Source organism: Mustela lutreola, chromosome 13 (assembly GCF_030435805.1).
Source record: "Mustela lutreola isolate mMusLut2 chromosome 13, mMusLut2.pri, whole genome shotgun sequence".
Lineage (NCBI taxonomy): Eukaryota > Metazoa > Chordata > Mammalia > Carnivora > Mustelidae > Mustela > Mustela lutreola.
In genome coordinates this window covers 82,111,004-82,136,243 of record NC_081302.1, presented here as the reverse complement: position 1 = coordinate 82,136,243, position 25,240 = coordinate 82,111,004, and the positions used below count along the sequence as shown (strand labels likewise).

Genomic DNA, 25,240 nt, shown 5'->3' with positions numbered 1-25,240 from the left:
TTGGGCTCCACAACCGGCTCTCTGTTCGGAGGGGAGCCTGCCTCCCCCCCTCTCTCTGCCTGCCTCTCTGCCTACCTGTGATCTCTGTCTGTCAAATAAATAAATGAAATAAATAAATAAATAAATGAAATCTTTGAAAAAAAAGAAATAATGACACATTTTAAAACTACCACGTTATAAAATAAATGTAGAAAACAATTCCATCTTAACATCTTAAAATGTATTTATCTCTGGGGCACCTGGGTGGCTCAATCAGTTAAGTGTCTGCCTTTGGCTGGCTCAGGTCACAATCTCAGGGTCCTAGGATCAAGCCCTGAGTTGGGCTCCCTACTTAGTGGGGATTCTGCTTCTCCCTCTCTCTTGTGCTCTCCATGTGTTCACGGACACTCCGTCAATAAATTAAATAAATAAATGCACACACACATGCATACACACATAAATAAATTCCTTAAAAATGTATTTGATCTTTGAAACACATACTAAGGACTATTTAACCTTTCTTTAACTTATAAAAAGCATAATTTTATACAAAGGAAAAATAATTTTATAAAAAGTAAAAAATATTTATTTTTTTAAAAAGTACTTTCCTCTTTTCCAATTGCTTCTTGATTGAGGACAACTAAATATTACAAAATCAAAAATGTTTTAGATTTGAATATATCAGAAACCCATTGTTTTTCTACACCCTCTTGAACATCAGAGGTCTCTTCTTAATGCTCTTTTGACTTCTGTTGTACAGAAAGGAGAGAAGGAAACAGAAGAAGGGAAAGAACGGACAGCACAGAAGGGGGTCCCAGCGGACAAAAAGGGAGAGAGGAGTCTGTTCAGAGCATCACCTGCGCTTCAAGTCATGGATGACAGCATACAAACATTCAAATCAATGGCCCCAAGTGCCTTTAGAAAACAAAGGGTTTCTGGATTAGAATGTAGAATGGTACCTTCACGAATCATCTCTTCTCAATTGCTTTCTCACATCAGTGAAGGACATCCAGTGTACCCCATACTAGGCATTTTTGATTCTTCCCCGAACTTCACAAGCCCCAGGCCCCCAGTCACCATGTTCTGTCAATTACTCAACCTTAGGAAGACTCTGTTCCGTTGTTACTCACATAACTAGTCCAAAAGCTGCCCCGCTGGCTTCCCTGTCCCTAGTCTACTCTATGCTACTGAAACACATCGGATTCTAGCTGGCCATTACCTGGAACAAACCCGAGGCCATTTAAAATCTCATCCAAGGTCTCTCCAGCTCTGCCTTCAGATACAATTATTCTCCAAACTGTATCAAATGATTCACCACTTACCACATATTTACTTTATGCAACTGTAAATGAGGTAAATGTTGCTTGCTCTCCTTCTGAGATTATCGTTTTGCCTTTGTCAACCTGTAAAATTTACCCTGCAAAACTCAGTTGAAATATTACTTGCTGTAGGAAAACTTCATAAACTCCCCCTGGGCTCTGAGCTCTTTGCTCCTTTCTGGGCCTCTATGAAAACCACGGCAGTGTTTCATAGCATTTATTTATTTGTCTCAGTGTCTGCTGACAAAAGCAGCTGCTCCTATTTTTTCCAAACTCCCCAATACTATGGTAATGTCCTCACAGTCCATACGAGAGCCTGAGAGACAGGGAATTATAGATGCTCCGTGCATGTGGGAAGGGATGAATGCTGAGTTGGTGGATAGACATACGAGCAAACAAATGGACTGTTCTGGATGGCAACGTAGCTATTTCCTCCCCCACACTCATGTATCTTTTTTTAAAAAATGAGCTTGATTTAAGTTTTTGCTTAGTTATTGTAATTAAATACTTCAAAATCAATAACCATGCTTTGGATCAGGACACAACCATTCATTCCTGTCTCTTTCATAACCCACTTGAATTGTCCTACCCTGTAAACAAAAGGACTACAATTTTCCTTCCCTTACTACGGACAACCTTGTTTTGACGGCCTCCGATTTTGTTTCAGAGATGTGAAGTACATGGTAACGGAATCTTTTCCAACAAACAAAGGTCCACTGCTATTAACAGAATATAAAAAGAATGATTTAGGACTTTTAAAACATCTCTTTCCTGAGGCATTAAGGCACTGGCAGGAGAAATGCGTAAGATGAAGAGAGGGCAAAGAACCAAGAGGGCCCAGTGATGGCAACTGGAAAAAAGAACCCAGAAAAGTCAGAGAAAGTAATGACATCATGAGGATTCTTTGTTCTTCCAGCAACATTCACTGATGACAGATTGTATCACTTTCCTTTAAACTTGCAAGAATCCAGCAAATGAATCTAGTCAAAAAAACACTGACCCAGCTGAGCGTCCAACTCTTGGTTTCAGCTCAGGTTGTGATCCCTGAATCGTGAGACCCTGAAATTGCGAGACCATGAGACTGAGCCCAGCGTTGCTCTCTGTGCTATGCAGGGAGTCTGGTTTCCCTCTCCCTCCCCTTTCTCCCCATCTGCACACTCTCTCCCTAATGTAAATAAATAAATCTTAAAAAAAGGAAAAAAGAAAAAAAAAAAAAAAAAAAGAAGAATGGCTCAGCCTCTCTGTATAGGGACTGTCACACAAGGCAAGACTTATAGACAGTACCAGTGGTGTTTCTTTTTTATTTCTGTTGAGGGATATGAGAATGTGTACTAGTGCAAAATATCTTGAAAATGTTAAATTTGAAACTTGGCAGTGAAAGAATTACAGATGAATAATTTATACCACAAAAAGAATAAAAATATGAAACGAAGTGGACAACAGATCCTTGCTGTAAGTAAATATGTAAAAACTTACACCACACATGAGAAATGGGGCTGGAATAATGGACCTTAGTCACAAACAGTATTGAAGGCTCCATGCCTCCTATCTCCCCACCAGTGGCACTGATCTGCAAGAAATGCCATACTATGGACCCAGAGTCACACCAGCCAACCCTCCTGTCCGAGGTGGCTTTCTTCAGTCTTGTGCCAGAAAGTAAACTACAAAGGAGTTGTCAGAAAAGGGTCCAAAACCCCTTTGTTGAGCTGCTAAGCTCATCCTAAGTAATCACCCAAAAAAAGCCACCTAAAAAATCTGGAGGAAAGACTCTGATTTGGGCAAGACCAGCTGTGGCAGGAAGTGGCCCAAGTTCAGTGGAAAGAACTCTAGTTATGGAGTCAAAAGAGAAAACAGAACGGAAATTCATCAAGGCCTGTGATACCTGAAATGACCAAACCCATTTCATTGAATTAAAATACCCTCTGCAGCAGCTACTTACACTTCTGTTTTACAGATAAGAAAGATTATGAGATTCCACCAAAGATCAGAAAACCAGCAAATGGTCAGAACTTGGGTTTACGTGCCAGCTGCCAAGCTGGTGTTGTTTCTGGATCTTCCTCCACATTCTGAGACCTGGCTCTGGCCCCTGCCACTCAGTGGCTGTGTGACTCTGAGAGGAGGTCCTGTGACCTTTCCAAGGCTCAGTTTACCCATTTTTTAAAACGAATACAACAATGCTGGCCTACTTCACAGGGTGGCTCTGAGAATCAACCAACAATGTTACGTGAAGGACTTATTTAAGCTGCAAAAGTGTCACATCAATGCAAGAAGTTACTATTGATACTTGTATTTTTTAAATTTTATTTTTATTTCTCTGATATATTTTTTTAAGAGACAATTATTTTTAGAGTTCCAAATGATTTGGTAAAATTCCAGTTTCCAGCAGTGGTTGGAGCAATTCCTATACTGATATTCAACATTATTTTTTTTTTTAGATTAAAAAAAAATTAGTAATCTCTACACCCAACATGGGACTTAAACTCATGACCCTGAGATCAAGAGTCACATGCTCCACTGACTGAGCCAATCAGGCACCCTTTCTCAACATATTTTGGACCAAATTCTTTATTCTACCATTTCCTGCTTGAAAAGTTTTAATTTCACTGTTTTGCTGAAGGGGATTTTTGTATTCTGTAAAAATTCATACCACACTGAAAACAGAGTTCAATGAGAAAAACACAGGCTACCTTTAGCTTTTTCAGAAATAACTCTATTTCCCAAATCAAGAATTAACTGGGGTAGATCTGGAAGAGAACCACCCAAACCTAAAAAAACAGGATTCTTAACACCTGTAAGAATCTAGATACTTAAAATGTAGAGCCTCAGGCTGGAGTGTGGATCTCAAACTTCAGGATGGCAAAAATAATTTCCTGGGTAGCATGTCAAAAGTCCAGATTAGTGGATCTGGACTCTAGTGACTCCAATTCCGTAGCTCCAGGTGGAGCTCAAGAATCTACACTATTACCTTGCATCCTGGGTGTGACCTTCTCTCCAAACTTTGGGAAACTCTGGCTAGAAGATTAGAAGTAATTTGCAAAGTTTAATGGGTCTGTACTGAGGTATCTGACCAAAGGCAGTAATTTTAATGATAACAAAGATTATGACTATGATAAAGGCAACATTTATTGACTTTACTAAGCATTATTTCATTTAATCCTAGTAGATACTATTATCTCTATTTTTAAAGAAACTGAGGCTTAAGTAGGTCAAGGACATACAGCTGGTAAGCAGGGAAACTAGGGTTTGAACTCAGGTGGCTCTAGTACAAAGCCCACCTATTTTTTTTTAAATTTATTTTTAAAGATTTTATTTATGTATTTGACAGACAGAGATCAAAAGTAGGCAGAGAGGCAGGCGGGAGAGAGGAGGAAGCAGACTCAGCTGAGCAGAGAGCCCAATGCGAAGCCCACCTATTTTATACCACAGAGCTTCTCGACCACTCCGAAATGTTGACATTCATGGCTAGCAACCACATCAGTGCCAGTTTCCTAGGAAAGAACCATCTGTGAGTGTTCTTTCCTCTCCAACCCCCTGGGCCCCCTCCCCACCCCAACTCCAGCTTTACTACTAGCATTCTAAGTGAAGGCAACATGCCAAATTGTCATTTTGTCCCCGGACTGGCAGAAACATAGATAACTCAGTTTATACAGCAACATGTGGCAATTTGTAGCTATGCCCTTCAGCCGGTCAAACGTGAAGTATTCCTTTTGACTGTCACGGCAATGATGTATCACAACATGTCACCAAGCCAAGTGAGAAGTGATTCCCAACCTTGGATGCTCTTTGATCTTAATTAATACAGGGAAGCTTAAAATGAGAAAAACCAGGAAAAAAACAGATACACTGGCATCTTAACCATCTTAACCAGCTAAAATTTCCCCCTAAAAATACGAACACTGGGGGCACCTGGATGGTTCAGTCATTAAGCATCTGCCTTCAGCTCAGGGTATGATCTCAGGATCCTGGGATGGAGCCCCCCATAGGGCTCCCTGCTCATCGGGAAGCCTGCTTCTCCCTCTCCCACTCCCCCTGCTTGTGTTTCCTCTCTCGTTGTGTCTTTCTCTGTCAAATAAATGAATAAAAAAATCTTCAAAAAAAAAAACAAAAAACAAAAAAAAACTCGAACACTACTTTTCTGCATTTTCTAACTGCAGTAAGGTCCCACTATGCCTTTGTCATCCATAAATTAAAACAAAGCACCAAATAAGAGTAAACATTAAAACCCTGACAGATACACTATAATACTGGTTCATCTCATTTAAGTATTATATGTATTTTAGAAAGCTTAAAATGCATAGTATTAATGATACCTTATATTATTAATAATTAATTACTGATCATAATAAATTGATATTATAATTATGATATATTAACATCATTTATACCTGATTACATATTGTTATTATGATAACACTATAAAAACTAGGCTCCTGCTCAGATATATAGGTATGTAATTCTGTCCCTCTCTTCCCCCTTATTTTTTTTTTTAATTTTTTAAAAGATTTTTACTTATTTATTTGAGAGAGAGAGAAAGAGACCACGAGCAGAGGGAGAGGCAGAGGGAGAAGCAGATTCCCACTGAGCACAGAGCATGACAGGGCTTGATTCCAGGACCCTGAGATCATGACCTGAGCCAAAATCAAGAGCCAGCTGCTTAACTGACTGAGTCACCCAGGCAACCCCTTCCCTTGTCTTTTTTTAATGGGAAAATCCTATTTAATGATATTTCACTAGAGAAAAAACTGTTCTAGAAATGAACCACTTTAAAGTTCAAAAATGACATATCACGTGTACATTACACTACTCTTTAGATTTAAGATTTTTAGAAATAATTTTAGAAGAGGCCTTTTAAGTTTATAAAAGTTCAGTAGCCTGTCAAATATTAAGGACCCATTCAGAAATACTTTGAAACATAACACTGCAAAAGATATATCTATTAACGTAATGACAAACATGAATCTTTTTTAGGGCAAGTGGAAACTTATTTTAAAAGACAGAAAATGTTGACTTGATTATTAAAATAAAAAGCTAGGGGTGCCAGGGTGGCTCAGTCAGTAGTCGGTTACGTGCCCAACTCTTTTTTTTTTTTAATATTTTCCTAATTTTTTGACAGACGAGAGAGCACAAGTAGGAGGAACAGTAGAGGGAAAGGGAGAAGCAGGATCTCCTCCAAGCAGAGAGCCTAACGCAGGGCACAATCCCAGGACCCCAGGATCATGACCTGAGCAGAAGGCAGATGCTTAACCATATGAGCCAACCAGGTACCCCAAGTGCCCAGTTCTTGATTTCCACTCAGTCATGATCTCAGTGTCATGAGATCAAGCCTCACATGAGGGTCCCAGCTCAGTGCAGAGTCTGCTTGAGCTTCTCTCTCTCTCTCTGCCCCTCCCCTGGCTCATGTTCTTGCTCTCTAAACAATAAAATCTTTTTTAAAGAAAGCTTTTACATTTTGGCTCATGACCTGTATTTTATGACTTAATAATGTTTCTTTCTTTTTTTTTTTTTTTAAGATTTTTTGTATTTATTTACTTAAGAGCACATCCATTGCATGCATGAGCTGGAAGTGGGGGGAGGCACGGAGAGCAGAAGGAAAGGGAGAATCAGACACCCCTCACTGAACAAGGAGCCTCTCTTGGGGTTCAATGCCAGGATCGTGAGATCATGATCTGAGCGGAAAGTAGACCCTTAACAGACTGAGCCACCCAAGCACCCCTGACTTACTATTTCTGCAAGAGATTGTTTTCTCTTTAGTTGTTCTCCTGTAAAAGGAAAACTAAACAAACAGAAAACACCTTGGGAGAAACTAAACATAAGCTAGCACAAGGATGACTAACAGAAAGAATATGAACTCTCTTTACAACATCCCATGTGGAGTGCTGCTGAGCAAATACGCACCCCAGGGTTATTAATACTTCGGGGATATACTGATAGTATAGCAGATGTCCTTTTAACAAAATGTTAACTTCATTAGAAAAAAATACATATATTTTTAAAGATTTTATTTGTTTATTTGACAGACAGAGATCACAAGTAGACAGAGAAGCAGGCAGAGAGAGAGGGAAGCAGGCTCCCTGCTGAGCAGAGAGCCCGATGCGGGACTCGATCCCAGGACCCTGAGATCATGACCTGAGCCGAAGGCAGTGGCTTAACCCACTGAGCCACCCAGGCGCCCACAAAAATATTTTTTAAAGCACAAATGATATCATATTTTTATATGATCTTTCCAACTGTACTTGCAATTTCTGTGACTCAAATTTCTAGAGATTCTCTGTCAGAGAAAATTGAGAACCCAGTGGGGTATGGAAACGTATATTCTCTGTAATGTAAAAATTGTCGATCGTTCAACAAATGAAGGTAGGATAACTGGATGTCCATAAGCCAAAAAAGAACTTAGACGTTTATCTCATACACAAAAATTAACTAAGAATGAAGCATTTCCCATTTAAGAAACAAAACAAATGAGCAAAGGAAAAAAAATAGAGAGAGGCAAATCAAAAAACACAATTTTAATATAGAAAACAAACTGATGGTTACCAGAGGGGAGATGGATGGGGAATAGGGGAGACAGGTAAAGAGACTTACCATGATGAGCGATGAGCAATGTATAGAATTGCTGAATCATTATATTGCACACCTGAAACTAATATAACACTGTAAGTTAACTATACTGGAATTAAAATAAAAAACACAATTAAAAAGGGAGCATATTCCTAAGTATGAGAGCTAAAACTAACATTTCCAGAAGATAGGAGAAAATCTTGATGATTTTTATCAATACAGAGATTTTCGCTCTTCGAAAGACCCAATCAAGAAAATAAAAAGAAAACCCAGAGATTGTGAGAAAACAACTGCAAGTTATATATCTGGTAAAGGACTTATAACTAGAATGTATAAAGAAATCATACTGCTCAATAAAACTAAAAATGCAGTGCAAGTATGAGGAGTTTACCAAATAAGATAAATGAAAAGCTAATAAACAAGATGATCAACAGCATTAGTCATTAGGGAAATGCTAATTAAAATCAAAGTGAGAAACCACTACACACCCACCTGAAGGACTAGAATCTAGAATAGTGACCATACCAAGTACTGGCAAGGATGCAGAGAAACTGGCACCCTAATACACTGCTGGTGGGAATCTATAATAGGACAACTGTTTTAGAAAACAGTGTGGCAGAGGCGCCTGGGTGGCTCAGTTGGTTAATTGACTGCCTTCAGCTCAGGTCATGATCCTGGAGTCCTGGGATCAAGTTCCACATTGGGCTCCCAGCTCTGTGGGGAGTCTAATTCTCCCTCTGAAATTCTCCCCTCATGCTCTCTCTCATTTTCTCGCTCTCTCAAATAAATAAATTTAAAAGAAAAACAAAAACAACAGTGTGGCAGTTCCTCAAAAGGTGAGACACAGAATCAAATATGACCCAGAAATTTACCTCCTAGTTATCTACCCAAGAGAATGGAAACATATGTCCACATAAGACTTGTACATAAATATTCACAGCAGCATTATTCATAACAGCCCCAGAGTGGGAACAACTCAAATGTCTAACAACTGATGAATAGATAAACACAATATGGGATATCCATACAACTGATTATTACTCAGCCTTAGAAAAGGAATTAAGTGAGGGATGCCTGGGTGGCTCCGTTGGTTAAGCATATGATTTCCACTCAGGTCATGATCCCAGGTTCCTGGGGTCAAGCCCCAAGTCAGGCTTCCTGCTCAGTAGGGAGTCTGCTCCTCCCTCTCACTCTACTCCTGTCCCTACTGGTGTGGGCCCTCTCTCTTTCAAATAAGTAAATAAAATCTTAAAGAAAGAAAGAAAGAAATTAAGTGCTGATATACCCTACAACACGAATCAGCTTTGAAAACAATAAGCTAGGTGAAAGAATCCAAACACAAGGGACCACATATTCTATGATTCTATTTCAATGACATATCCAGAAAGGTATAACCTACAGACACAAAATAGATCAGGTGCCAGGGATGGAACAAGGAGTGACCGCAAACGGACGTGAGGTCTCCTTCAGGAGTGATGGACAGTGGGGATGGCCACACAACTCCATAAATTTACTACAAATCACTGAATTGCTCACTTAAAAAAAAAAAATTGAGACAGAATACAGATCAGTAGTTGCCTAGGTCTTTACAGGAGCAGGGACTAACTGCACAGGGCATGGGGGAACTTTCTGGCATAATGGAAGTGTTCCATAACTTGACCATAGCAGGGGCTGCACATCTCTATAAATTTCCTAAAATCCTCAAAATGTATACTCACAATTGGGGAGTTTCATGTTATGCAAATCATACCTCAATAAAAGTTATAAAAAGCTTTGGGCATACTTTCTAGGGTCACTACATTTTCTTCTGTAAATGCAACATCCAAAATTTCTGGCTCCAGGGATGGTTCTGTGAAATAGCTGTGGATCATTTCCAACCTCCAGAAGAACTGTCAAAGTCTCTCAAATAGCTTTTTGAGGAACCTAAAGATTCATTTGTAGTCAAAATTATGTAATGTATCTGATTAAATCACACCAAAAACAGCATATTGGAGCTCTCATTAAGTGTTACGTACCCATCAGCCTCATAAAACTCCACAATTTGTAACTCAGGTTGAAAACAGACCTGACTTTAGCCCCTATGGGATTGCTCCAGTACTGAAGTTGGAGAAAGTTTTATTTTTGTGACACTGTAACTTTTGATGCCACAAAATACCATCCTTTTTGTGAGTCGGGAAGAAAAACACAAGTTGCGGTTCTTGGGTGGGGGGCCACCACCATGAGTGGTGGGCAAGCTAAAATCAGCACTGGCAGAGCCTAGAGGACGCCATGAGTGGTGGGCCAGGGCCAGGCGAAAACCAAAGTGGTAATGATAATTTGTATTCTATAACATCTCCCAGTCAAGCAGTCAAATTGCTTTACCTTTTAAGACTGGGTTGTACAATGACTTCCAACAATTTTGAAGCTACAAGTTTCTGAGGAAGAAAATGATAAAATCCTAAAAACACTGGAGTGTTCAAATAAACTGAGGCTCAGAAAAGGAAAGGGATTTCCCACCAAGAGCCAGCATGATAGTGGAAGGGTTAGGATAATAACCTGAATTCAGCTCTGGTCCATTGATTTCATGGCTTGTTTGATTACTGATTCCAACACACGAGTAGCCTCCCAACTGCCCCATTATCTTTGACTTCTCTCTCCCCCCAAATATTCAACTGCTAATTAAAAATATACACCGTGAAATCATTTTGAAGTATAACCTCTTCTCTCTATGGCTTCAGTACAGACCTCATCACATCTGGACTAGACTATTAAGGAATGCTCCCTCCCAGGATATTGCAATCCTCTCTCTGTAGCGGGTCCCCTTCTGCCATCCCGAGTAAACACCTCTCTGGCTTTTTCCTGCTGCAGGGTAAAGTCCAAGCTCCAAGCAAGGCCCTTCTAAACTACGCACAGACCTATCTTTCGGATCTTATCTCCCACTTCTCCACCCAACCACCCTGTACAAAAGTTACGGTGAGCAATGTGCAGTTCCCTTAGCTGCCACAGATTAACATCTTTGTGGACACTTACTACAGGCAAAGCTCAGCACTGAGTTCTCCACCCGCATGGCCTCATTTTACCTTCACAGCAACCTCCATGTGATAGGCGGGTACTCTAGCTACTCCCAGTTTACGGGGCAGGAAAGTAAGTCTTGGTAACTCCTTTGGTTGACTCTCTCCCTATGTCTACAGTACCTCCTCCCTCCCCAACGCTCTTCCAGTTGGCCTGGAAGATCCTGCCACTCCTCCTCAACTACTGCCCTCTGCATCTCCCATCCTGATCTTCTTGAAGACCCCACACACTCGTCATTCCCCAATTATGCAATTCTTTACCCAGGGTTAGTAATTCGGTCTTTGATGCTCTCGTGGTACAATGTATGTTTGTACATTCCTCACTGGAAACACCATACTACAGTATAATTATTTATACACATTCCAATCTACCATTAGAATGTGAGCCTGTAGGAACATGAATAGCTTTTTTTTCTTCAATTCTTTCTTTTCTTTATATCTGGCATCTGTATCAGGTAGGTAGATACTGAATGACAAGATGCATTAGGCTTTATAATGTGTTGTTTCATTCACTCCTTTTCCTTCTTTCCTTATATATTCTATTCCCATCCCCACATGCTACAGCCTTATTACCTGAGCTCTCTCTGGTATTAAATTCCTGATAGCTTTCCCACTATCACCTTTCTTTCCAATTCTCTTCTTTACCAATGGTGGATTAACTTCCCTAAAACACAGTTCTGAGCTTAGTTCTTCCCAATTCAAAAATATCCCTGACTCCACGGTAATTACCAAGTAATGTATAGATTCTTTACTCTAAATTCAAAGCATGTCCAGAAAACCCAAAGGCTCCACCCCAAAACTGCTAGAACTCATACAGGAATTCAGTAGAGCGTCAGGATATAAAACTAATGCACAGAAATCAGTTGCATTTCTATACACCAACAAGACAGAAGAAAGAAAAATTAAGGAGTTGATCTCATTTACAATTGTACCCCAAACCATAAGATACTTAGGAATAAATCTAACCAAAGAAGCAAAGACTCTGTACTCAGAAAACTGTAGAATACTCATGAAAGAAACTGAGGAAGACAAAGAAATGGAAAAATGTTCCATGTTTATGGATTGGAAGAACAAATATTGTGAAAATGTCTATGCTATCTAAAGCAATCTACACATTTAATTCAATCCCTACCAAAACACCATTAACTTTTTCCAAAGAAATGAAACAAATAATCTTAAAATTTATATGGAACCAGAAAAGACCCCAAATAGCCAGAGAAATGTTGAAAAAGAAAACCAAACCTGGCAGCATTACCATTCCGGACTTCAAGCTCTATTACAAAGCTGTCATCATCAAGACAGTATGGTATTGGCACAAGAACAGACACATAGATCAATGGAACAGAACAGAGAGCCCAGAAATGGACACTCAACTCTCTGGTCAACTACTCTTCAACAAAGAAGGAATGAATGTCTGATGGGAAAAAAGACAGTCTCTTCAACAAATGGTGTTGGGAAAATTGGACAGCCAATGCAGAAGAATGAAACTGGACGATTTCCTTACACCACACACAAAAAAAGACTCAAAATGGATGAAAGACCTAACTGTGAGACAGGAACCCATCAAAATCCTTGAGAAGAACATAGGCAGCAACCTCTTCCTAGAAACATCACCAAAGGCAAGGGAAGCAAAGGCAAAAATGAACTATTGGGACTTCATCAAGATCAAAAGCTTTTGCAAAGCAAAGGAAACAGTCAACAAAACCAAAAGGCAACCAACAAAATGGGAGATTTATTTGCAAATGACGTATCAGATAAAGGTTTAGTACCCAAAATCTATAAAGAACCTATCAAACTCAACACCCAAAGAACAAATAATTCAATCAAGAAATGGGGTGACGACATGAACATTTCTCCAAAGACATCCAAATGGCCAAAGAGACACATGAAAATGTACTCAACATCACTCGGCATCAGGGAAATCCAAATCAAAACCACTGTGAGATACCACGTGACACCAGTCAGAATGGCTGAAATTAACAAGTCAGGAAATGGGAGGTGTTGGTAAGAATGTGGAGAAAGCGGGACCCTCCTACACTGTTGATGGGAATGCAAGCTGATGCCGCCACTCTGGAAAACAGTATGGACGTTCCTCAAAAAGTTGAAAATAGACCTACCCTACAACCCAGCAATTACTCTACTGGTTATTTACCCTAAAGATACAAATGTAGTGATCTGAAGGGGCACATGCACCTCTATATTTATAGCAGCAATGTCCACAATAGCCAAACTATGGAAAGAGTCTAGATGTCCATCAACAGAAGAATGAATAAAGAAGATGTGGTATATATATACAGTGGAAAACAAAAGGTTGCTATTTGCAATGAGAGGATGTAATTAGAGGATATTATGCTAAGCAAAATAAGTCAATCATAGAAAGACAATTATCATATGCTTTCACTGATAAGAGGAATTTGATAAACAAGACAGAGGATCATACAGGAAGGGAAGGAAAAATGAAACAAGATGAAACCAGAGAGGGAGACAAACCATAAGAGACTCTTAATCCCAGGAAACAAACTGAGAGCTGCTGGAGAGGAAGAGGGTGGGAAGGATGGGGTGGCTGGATGGTGAACACTGCGGGGGGCGGGAGGGGGTATGTGCTATGGTGAGTGCTGTGAATTGTGTAAGACTGGTGAATCACAGACCAGTACCCCTGAAATAAATATATGTTAACAAAAAATGAAAATTCAAGAGTGCCCATGATCTGGCCTTAATGATTTCATCTTAACTTGGTTCATTCCCCTATACCAAACCAACCTATGTTATTTCCTGTTCTCTCAAATCACATAAAATCTCTGTATATCTGACCACTGAAAATTGTATGTAGACATCTCACCTTCTTTAAGTCAGATTCTTTCCTTGATTTGATACATGGGTAAAAACTGTAACTCTTCTGAAACCCCACAGCATACGGTTTTACCTCTTTTGTGGATTTAATCTATTCTGCACAGTTCTAATATGGTTTAGACACATCTTAGCTCATTAATAATGTCCTTGACATCCTTATAGAGCTACATCTCATTTGAGTGTCTTATAGGTGGTAGGCGCTCAACAAACTGGCTTTGGTACAATACTAAATGAACACTTAAAAATGTTAGGTCATACTGGAACCTAACTCTCATGCTTGAAAAAAAAAATTTAATGTAAAGTCAAACTAACTGTTTAAAGATCTTCACAATCCTCCCTAAGACTATAACAGAGTCAAAAAAACACTTTTGGAAAAATCTGATCTCAGTTGGCCCAGGTTTCAAGCAGTTAGGTCAAACTAGGATGGAAAATCATCTAAGTCGATAGTAATCATCACGCACTGACAACCAGTGTTAAAGACTGGGTGAAGTGCTTAATGGGCCTAAATCCCCTGGTTCCTACAAACATCCGAGGAAAGATGAAGCTATCCCACATTCTACCCTTGAGAAGACTGAAGCCAGGAGAAACTCAGCAATTCACTCAATGGTGGGCATCTTTCGAATGGCAGAGCCAGGATTCCAATGAAACTAAAAAAATAAAATAAAATAAGAATCTACTGTAAGACTATAAAGCTCCTTCTCAAGCAATTACAAAAGGTTTTCATCATTTAATAGAGTTCTGGGGCACCTGGTGTCTCAGTTAAGTGTCTGACTCTGCATTCTAGCTCAGGTCATGATCTCAGGGTTATAGGATTGAGCCCCAAGTGGGGCTCCATGCTCAGCTTGGAGTCTGCTTAAGATTCTCTCTCCCTGGAGCACTTGGGTGGCTCAGTGGGTTAAAGCCTCTGACTTCGGCTCATGCCATGGTCTCAGGGTCCTGGGATCGAGCCCCGCATCGTGCTCTCTGCTCGGCGAGGAGCCTGCTTCCTCCTCTCTCTCCACCTGTCTCCCTGCCTACTTGTGATCTCTCTCTCTCTCTCTCTGTCAAATAAATAGATTTTGGAAAAAGAAAAAAAAAAAAGATTCTCTCTCCCCCTCTGCTCCTCCACCAACTGGTATGTGGATGTGCACACCCGCATGCTCTTGTTCTCTAAAAAAATAAATACAATCTTTAAAAATAAATAAATAGGGGCACCTGGGTGGCTCAGTTGGTTAAGTGTCTACCTTCAGCTCAGGTCATGATCCCAGGGTCCTGGGATCGAGTCCCACATCGAGCTCCTTGCTCAGCAGGGAGCCTGCTTCTCCCTCTGTCTCTGCCACTCCTACTGCTTGTGCTCTCTCTCTCAAGTAAATAAATAAAATCTTTAAAAATAAAGAAACAGGGCGCCTGGGTGGCTCAGTGGGTTAAGCTGCTGCCTTCAGCTCAGGTCATGATCTCAGAGTCCTGGGATGGAGCCCCACATCGGGCTCTCTGCTCAGCGGGGAGCCTGCTACCTCCTCTCTATCTCTGCCTGCCTCTCTGCCTACTTGTAATCTCTCTCTGTCAAATAAATAAATAAAATCTTAAAAAAAAAATAAACAAATAAATATAATATAAATACATAATATAAATATAAAACATAAATAAATACATAAATAAATAAAATAAAAGAACTTCATCCATGGCATATTTCAACACTACCACAAATTTCTGAATCTATATGGCATGACTAGGGACTGGGTCCCTTTCCTAGTGACCTAATTCAGCCAATGGGGCTATTCTGTGACTTGGTGGGAAAAGCAGCCAAGAATACGCTGAATTCACATGCCTATCTCTTTATCAGGGAGCACTGTCCACAGTATAAGTACTAAATCACATTTTTAAACTTAAACAATTGTGGAATCCTTCAACTGATCATTATTCTTACCAAGAAACTTACCACTAGGTGGCAGAAGTATGAAGTTAACAAGGTGATTTTTCTAGTGTTTCATAAAGGAAGAGCATCCAAGCATTTTCCCACCCTTTTTCCAAAGTAATATAAAATAGGTTCTAAATTTTAAAATTATTCTCGCAAACTGCATCATAACATTTATTTTAAATATCATAATATACACAGATTTCAACCTTTTTTATATTCAACACTAACTATTCAACTAGCTTTAAACATAGAAGTAGAATCATACTATCAATGAATTAAGTAAAAAATAATACACTGTACATTAAGATATATTGATACTGAAATTTAAATTTGTGTTATGCTATATAAGATGGACAAAAACTCATTTATTTATTTTTTAAAAGATTTTATTTATATTTTTGACAGACAGAGACAAAGTAAGAGAGGGAACATAAGCAGGGGGAAGTGGGAGAGGGAGAAGCAGGCTTCCTGCTGAGGGAAGAGCCTGACATAGGACTCAATCCCAGGACCCCGGGGATCATGACATCAGCAGAAGGCTGACACTTAATAACTGAGCCACCCAGGCACCCAAAAAACTGCTTTTTAAATCATAAAGTTTGGAGTTCTGGCATTTTGTAATTTCTTTTTCTGTTCATTTGTTTCATTATGCTTGTATTTTGTTTCTAAATGTCAAGAAAAGGTTTCATATTCTATTTTACTGTATCATATATACATTTTACTTCCCTGCAAGTAACCCTAAGATTACCAATATGTAAAATGCAAATTGGGGAAAATCATCATTATATTTTTCTTTATGACATTTACTTTAAAAGCACAAGAGGAAGCCTGATATGCTTGATAAGAATTTTGAAGAAATAAATGTAAATTCAAAATGTGATAAACATCTTGAAGCAAATTTTTAAAATTATCTATATACACATGTGCACTCCTGATGACCTGTGCCCTGATTTCTATCTTTGATGATCCCCTGTAGGTAGAAATTAAATTATATATGATTAAATTATTTATAACTATATATAATTATGTTATACTTTACAAATATATGGGCAAAACTATATAATGATCAAAATAATTCTGAAAAGTTAGAAACTACCTCTTGCATATGTTCATTTAATATGTATTGAGGAAGAAAATATTTTAATGATGATTTTTTATTGATTTTATTAAGCAGAAAATAATATCTCCATGTTTTGTATAAAGACCCTCTAGACCTATACAAAACTTTTGTTTGGGACCTGGGGGCTGGGGTGGGGGTGGTTCTAAACCATCTGTGGGTCAGGCTGGGTGTTTAGTAGAAGAAATGCTTCATCTTATCATCCAGGGAAGGAGTGAAGCCCAGCCTGGTTCAGGCTTTGGCCAATTACATAGAGCATAGCTAACAGAATTGGAACTCCTTCCCAAAGCTAGCAATGAGTCCAGTGTCCTTACAACTGTTAGATAAGGCTTCTTTGGAAATATGCAAGTGAGCAAATGGTCATCAATATATAAGGCCTCTAGAAGACATGCTGGCCCTGAGGTCTCTGTACAAACTTACATCCACAAAAAGTGAGGCAGCCTCACTTTTTTGGCTGCCCAGGGACACATCAGGATAATTTAGATCTCCTGAGAGTCATCTGCAACAGGCTTTCTATTTTCAAAGACTCTGCAAAGCAAAGGTCAAAGCAGACAGTACACAGGCTATCCTGGCTTCCATGTTTGCAAAAGCTGCTGTGTAATCAATCATTCATCTACACGCATTAAAATAAAACCAAGGTCCTCTCCAGGGATCAGTGGGAAGAAAGAGTTGCTAGGGGATTATTTTCTATGGCAAGCACCAATTTATACCTGTAAAATAGTCTAGAAATATACGTGAAGAATAATTTGCAATATATACACATGAATGAATTTCCTCATCTTTGAGCTCTGTAATGTACTGGATGCATTTAGAAATAAGTGAAAATTATACAGTAAGGTGAAGTTGTCTGGATGCTTGACAGGATATGAAAAGAACATTGCTCCTGGAGCCCTGACAGTTATTAGTTGATCTGATTCATGAGATGCTTATGTTCTACTCTAAAAATAAGTACAATAACCATCATAAAAATTTCTTTGAACCATCGTCACTGAGAGGTTGACAGGTATCAAACTGCATGTTTCAAATTCATTACTAGAAAATAAAAGATTTAGAACATATAATGGTATCTTAACACAAGGAATCTCATTTATATGTAGTCTGTTGGAAGGATACAAAAACAATTTAAAATACAGAGAAGAAAGCTATGGGTAATTTAATTAAAAAACAGAAGTTTCAAAAAAATTTTTGAGAGCCCCTATTAGCTGCATAGAGTGGAAGAGAGGTCTCTATCAACTCCCCTCCAACCCCAACCCAGCACGTGGTGGGTCCTCTATAAATACCCTTTGAAGGAATGGTGTGGCAAGCGCCATCGCAAGGGATCTGGAATACTAGCAATTCATTTCAAAAGAGATAAAGACAGAGATGACAGAAACTTGACCGGAATAATCGTGAGGGCAGTCCAGTTAGCACGGGGCTGCCTGCGTCTCCAGGAGGTGAAGGAAATTGGATAAATGCCAGGGGCCGGGGACACACACACACACACACACACACACACCCAGTGGAAGGGCGACCTCCAGGAGCGATGAAAGGTGAGAGCTGGGCCAGGTGCCCCCTCCGCAGCAGGTCACCTACAGGAGGTCCCTGCTCTGTCCTTACCTCCTCCCTCCTTTCTTCTGCACCTGACGCCAGGTGGGGGCTCAGCTGAGGGTGGCTGCCGGCGCTGTCCTCACGGCCTTTGTCATATGCGGCTTGCACAGAATCCCGGGAGGTCACAGGCCCCTCTGCCCTTTCTTCACTGTCCACTGAGCTGAGGGACAGCGCGCTGAGGCTGTTGGGACACGCGGCACTTCCCGCGCCGGGGCTGTGGGGGCTGGGGGGCTTGGGCGTGGTAGGCCTTGGAGGGATGAGCGGCTGCTCGGCTTCGAACGTAAACGGGCCGCCAGCTCGGCTTTCCTCGCAGTCCTGGGCAACCGGACTCGACGAGGCGCTGGCGGCGCAAGGACGGGCACTCTCTGCCGCCCAGGAGCCTGGGGCTTCCAGAGGAAAGACGGCGGTGTCCACGTCCACCCGGGGGCTCGGGGCCCCGGGCGAGCCGCAGCCGGAGCCGGCGTGCGCGCCCGCGCACCTCCTCCACTCGCGCTCCGCGCTGGTGGACACGCGGCGGGAGTAAGCGTCGTGCAGCCGGCTGCGCACCTGCAGCCTCTGGCTCGCCTCGCCCGGCGAGGGCGCCCCGCTCCGGGGGCTCTCTTTCCTCCAGGCCGCGTCCGTGGCGCTGCTCACAAACCTCAGGACGCGGTCAAAGTCCTTGGCCCGCAGTGGGCTCTTCCAGCGCTTCGTCCTCCTCTCGGAGCCACCGAACTTCTCCGAGTCGGCTGATGAACTGCTTAGCGTCCGTCGGGGCGCGGGCTTTTCCTGCGCCCCCTTGAGGTCCATGAGATTTGAGGTGGACTTCCGCTTGAAGGAGCTCTTCTTCAGAAAGTTCAAGTTATCCGTGCTCTTGCTTTTCCTGTAGATGATGCTGTTGTTCTCGGAGTCTTTCACGAGGATCTCACACACGGTGGGCTCCTGGGGGCCGGGGGCCAGCGGCCGGACATGGTTCTGGGACCCTGGATGCTTGTCACCATCCAGGAGGCTGATGCGGCCCAGGCCATAGGCACGGCGGATGCTTCGGGACCGATGGGTGCTCCTCTGGAAGGCATCGTCGGCCTCCTCGGGGTCGGAGCAGTCCGACACGCCCCCTGGCCCTGCCTTTGGGGCATCACTTGCTGGTCCCGAGTTGGGGCACCTGCTGGTTTGCATTCCGATTGCAGCACCGTTTGAGATGGGTTTCCCCGGGTCACGTTCTGGAGGGTCTTCCCTTGGCACATCTGACGCCTCTCGGTTCTGAATTCCTTGAAGGACGGAGGACTTCAATTTTTTGAAAGATCCCATTTTCCGAAAGGAGGCAAGGGCATTCCAGGTAGAGGAATTTCCCATCAAGACCATGGAGCGGGGCCTCTCCGGGTTGGTGCCAGTCCTCTTCCTGCTCACGGAGAAGAGGCGCATGAGCTTAGCAGGGCTGAGTCTGGCCTCCTGGGCTTCTGCCTCCCCGCAGTAGCTGCTGCTGCATCCTCCATTCTGACACGCGGGGTAAGTCACCATTTTGGGGTCTTTGGGATCAGAGACAGAACACGGGATTGCAGCAAGTTGCCCGTGGCCATTCTGGGCTGTTGTCATGTTCTCGGGACTGTGAGTCCGTGGCCACAAGGCAGTAGGGTTCAAACCCACCTGCACATCCGTGTCCACAGGCCCCGGATGCAGACCTTCATCTCCCAGGCTGCTGCCAGCCTGGCTTTCACACCTGCTGTGCACATCAGGCTCTTCACTGGTGGCCACTGCCTACAACAGAAAATTAAAAACAGGGATTTACTTATTTTCCCCCACAGCAGAACTTCTAGGAACAGCGGCTTATTTGGTTTAAGAATTACAAAAACAAAAGAAGCATGCTTTGTGACAGGGCTGATCAGTTCAAAACTATTTTAAAATAAAAATTTACCTTTCCTAATTCATTTCACAATGAATTAAAGGGAAGAATGCAAATACACGTGCCTTTAAAAAAAAAAAAGATAATTATGGGTTATGCATTCAACGTAAAGGTAAATTCTCGAAAGTTAGTTAACACTTTTGGAAAAACTGCTGGGATGAGGGTACCTGGGTGGCTCGGTTGGTTAAGCGACTGCCTTTGTTTCAGGTCATGATCCTGGAGTCCCGGGATCGAGTCTCGCATCAGGCTCCCTGGTTGGCAGGGAGTCTGCCTCTCCCTCTGACCCTCCCCCTTCTTACGTGCTCTCTCCCTCTTTCTCTCTCTCACGCACACACTCTCTCAAATAAATAAATAAAATCTTTTTTTAAAAATTGCTGGAATGAAAAATTGCTAGAATGAGGCCAAGGCATTGTTGAACATTGGACTTCTCTTTATTTGAAGTAGAAGAAATTTTTGATTATCAAATAAAGACAGACACCAACAACTATTTCAAAATGTGTCACAGTGAAATATCAAACCATATTAAATTTAATACAGCTAATAGGCAGATTGAGTACTGTGTGTGCAAGGAGCTGTAGTAGAGACCAAGATGCTCTCAGCTGCCTACTGTCTATAAAACACCTGAACTCTACTGAAAGACAAAGTGATACAGGGACACATGAGTGGAAGGGACAAACTGCGGATGCATGAGGTCTGGCTTTGTGAAGGAAACTGCATTAGTGAGGGCTCTCTGACAGCAGGATTCTTACTGGCTGGGGAATGGACAGGGATAAGGTTATAAGTATTAGAAATTCAGACGCAAAAATTCAAATGAAACAAAAGTTGCACCTTCTTTTCTCCTCCTCCATGCCCTGAAGCCCACCATATACCTGCGGTCCATGCTCTCTCCCCGAAGTGAAGAGGTAGTGCTCTTTACCCTTTGCCCTTCAGGCCAAGACCTGCTCAGCATGCATCGGCCAGCTTAAATGTCAGTCCCTCTGTTCTCAACGAATGATTAGTCAATGAAGGAAGGTAGGAAGGAGTGTGATAATTACCATAAAGGACTACCACTCCCTAAGTGCTTATTACTACGTGTCAGGCCCCTGTACTAAGTGTTTGAAAAATGACGTGCCACTGACTATTCATACAAACCTGCAAGATTTTCATTTTACAGATTACCATTTTACAGATAATCAGATGGGCACTTGGGCAGCAGGTGTTGGGGTTCCTGCAGCTCTCCCTTCCAAAGCTTATGCTCCTCTCCACTACTTCAAACTAATAAACAAAGAGAGCCAGAACTGGGATATGAACCCCAAGTGTGTGACACCAAATTCAGTGCCTTATGACATAACCCCAACTCAAGTCAAATCCCAGATGCCCTTATGCCAGTCAAAGCCACTATTCCAAAGGCAGTATTAAAGACAAAAGAGGAAAAGGAGGAGAAAGTTGCATAAAAACCTTAAGGTTAGGGGCACCTGGGTGGCTCAGTGGGTTAAAGCCTCTGCCTTCTGCTCAGGTCATTATCCCGGGGTCCTGGGATAGAGCCCAGCATCAGGCTCTCTGCTCAGCAGGGAGCCTGCTTCCTCCTCTCTCTCTGCCTGCCTCTCTGCCTACTTGTGATCTCTGTCTGTCAAATACATAAATAAAAATCTTTTAAGAAAACAAAAACAACCTTAAGATTAGGTCCCAATTTAGCTCAGTGCTCTCAAGCGCTGGAGAAAATGTGACCTCACACAAAGAGGTCTCATCTGCTTCTACTCTCCAAATTCTCTGGTTGTTCATTTTTATTTACTCCTACATCAAATTAAGGAATTCCCAGGGAGTCACAGTCAAAGGGCTGATTCCATCTAGGACCAGGAAAACTACACAGATTCAGACCCCTGTAGTCTTTCTGATGATTTACCCAATTCCATTACTCAGGAGCCTAATGAGGCTACCACATGCCCTCTGCAGTTTAATGTTCTCATGGAGAAATCAGGAAGCCCGAAGAGCTGTGGGCATGAGCCACAGAAGCAGAAATTTGAATCATCCCGGCATTGAGGTTGGAGGTAAATCTCTAACCAGTTGCAAAATGAGTCTAAAACTGAGTACCACCTGTCCACCCTCCCTGTCTGGGAGAGACACGGGGCTGTGATTTTATCAACTTCTCACAATCTTGAAACGAAGCAGACAGTTTATACAAATATCAAGTCCAGTCACGGGCACTGACCGATAGCATTTTACATAATAATAATAGCTTTTTTATGACTTACACTGCATACAGAGGAGCAGACATGACCGTTCTCTTGTCATCTGACTGGACGGAGACAATTTACAGATACTAAAGCTAGAGGGCGCTACAAGACTTTTTATAACCAAGGATGGAAAATATGTGTCAGGGGCCCTGAGGTCTCAAGGGGTCCTAGCAGTACTTGATTTTAATGCTGGGTAGATTGAGAATGTTCTATAACAGGCATGGGGGCAGGCCTACATTTTAAACTCAGTACCGTCCACATGAATCTTGAGTTAAGTCATTTCAGTAATGTGTGCTCCAGTGCCACCTATAAAAGATTAGGTATCAACATTTATATATATGGCATATTAACCAATCAATTAATTTATGAACCTCTTAGGTATAAAGATCTGTGTAAGCCCCACGATAAACCCAAGAAAGTGACAAGGTGATAAACTGTTCTAGATGGGAACTTGGCATGAGCAAAGGAAGATCCAGGAACCTAATTTGATTAGGAGGCAATAAACTTGGGTGACCAGCTGTCCCAGTTGGCCCACTGGTTAGGTATTTTATAGGACATGAAACTCTCAGAGATGAATCCGGAGAAGCTCTTGCCAGACTGGGATGGCTGGTCACCCTACATTAGGTAGAACAATATAATTCGAAGGATGGCACAGTGTCATGTGGTAGTAGAATTAAGATGAAAACAGGTTTAGAAAAGAGGCCATCTCTTTAGTCTAACAATTTGAGACTGCCCATAGGTGTCATCTTCTTTGGGAATCTCTTCCTGATCCTCCTAAAATTAATTAAGACCCCTTACTCTGTGGATTATGGGCATCTCACCAAATTGCTTGGCCAAGACATATTTAAAATGATAGGTTTATATGGCTGCCTTCAGAATAAGACTGTGAACTCTTTGAGAGTAAGAATGCTATGCAACACTTATATTATTTATCTTGATGTAAAATTATATCAGTTATCCTGCCTTGTCAATGTCTGTCCCAACAAAACAATTCATCAACAATACCACCATATTTATCCAGTTTAAAGATGCTTAAATTTTATAACACTAAAAAGTCTAAGTATTTACTAAAACTTAAGTTTTAAGATACAGATCTAGTAAAATATACACAGACTTGATTTCTGATTGGGGCAACATGTTTTTTTTAAACGTCCAGTGACTTACTATTTTGTTCATGCAGCTGAACAACATGATTGTTGTGTGCTGCTTGGAATGAAACTGAAAATCACGGAAAAAGGCTTTTCCTGGAATTTCCGAGAAACATACCAAGTAGCATTATTTAGAACTAATACTTTGACCTCTATTAACTAACAAGGGTTGCGATTCAATCAGTGGTTTTGTAGCAAGTCTTGTAAATTGTGGGAGCTCTGCCAGAGAGATTTATGAACAGAACTACAAGGAAGATTTTTAGATGGGAATATTGTGAAATCCATTGTCTACGAGCTGGATTCTGGGGTGTATGAACTTTAGAATAGAACATTTCTTTTCACTTGTAATGAGAATTCTTTGAAAACAACTATGACCAATAATTTTTTAAATAAGAACTTATAATACTTGAATTTGAAATTCAGAAATACATATCAGGTTAAATGTACACACAAGAGGGGTTTTATAATCTGTTCATGTAAAATATAGAAAATGTGACATTGGAGGAAAATATATTGAAATCTGAAAGTATAAAGCTTCCAAATCACAGTGCTTTAGAATACTGCCTTAAGGAACATCTAACCCCTGTTTGTAAAGATTGGGGCACTGGAACCCAGGAGGTCTGAGAGACATACTGTCAGCCACCACTGGTGAAAGCACAATGGGGCCGGGAATCAGAGGGACCAACCAGGTTTGGGCCCCAGCAGTGCCACAAACTGGCCAAAAACCTGTTGGTCACCCTAGACCTCTACCTTTCCTTCCAGATCTCATTGGCCACCAAGTCGAAGAGATTCTCCTCCAGATCGCACCAGTCTGTGCTCAGTGTGGCTGCCATGGCCTTATTTCCGATCTGTAGTGCCTTCCAGCTGCCTTAGCCTCCTGAAGAACATCCTCTCGCCTCCAAGTCCGGCCAGCGTCCTTCCCAAACACTGCCAGTGGAGTTCTGCCACTTCATCTAGCGTCACTGGCCGCCATCTCTGAACCTCGAGAGGATGTCAGATCTCAGCCTAGCGTACAATACCTCTCACTCAGGCCGTACGGAATTATTTACTGGGAGAGTTTCTCATACTGCTGTGCTTTGGGTTATTTCCTTGTCTGCTCTCAGAGACTTCTTCCAGCCATTTTTGTCTCTCTGTATTGTAGGGAAACACATTCCGGGGCTCCTCTGACAAAGGGCTTCTGGCTAAGTTGGTCAGTGGGAAGCACTGGTGGGAGAGGATGCGTGTGGGAGAAGACGGACACCAGGACACTGTGTACACTACCGAAGGGGCGTCTTCCCCTCTCCCTCCAGCCGATGGTGGGACTATCTTCCTGTTGTTGTTCATCTGAGTTCCTCACTCTCTCCTCTTCTGTTTCAAGTCTGTATAAACATAATCCCTATTTTAGATTCTCTTTGTCTGAAATATCTGAAAATGTTTCTCGTTTCCTGACTGATAAATATGTGCTTTACCTAATAACTTTCATTAATTCACATCAACTTTTCCCCAAGAGGAACTCTTTGCTTCCTATCCAGTTCAAAGGCCCCTTCTCTGTGGGCTCTCTTACACATCGCTCCATTTACGCATTTACCATACTGCTCTGTAATGCTAGTTTCACAGTCTCCTTTCTCTGCTAAACTCTGAAAAGTTCTATTAAGTCCCAAACCAGGTCT

The 25,240-nt window shown here is 41.6% G+C and overlaps 1 protein-coding gene across 4 annotated transcripts in view; it reads right to left on the bottom strand.

The window, feature by feature from the left end:
• SPATA13 (spermatogenesis associated 13) overlaps positions 1-25,240 on the bottom strand; it is a 341,308-nt gene that overhangs the window by 66,385 nt on the left and 249,683 nt on the right. For all 4 annotated transcript variants that reach the window (XR_009347123.1, XM_059144760.1, XM_059144759.1 and 1 more), the window contains one exon: positions 18,364-20,085. Coding sequence is in view for 3 of the 4 variants with exons in the window: in XM_059144760.1 (XP_059000743.1) it covers positions 18,364-20,085 (1,722 nt within the window). In the remaining variant the exon portion in view is untranslated. The remainder of the gene's footprint in view (positions 1-18,363; positions 20,086-25,240) is intronic.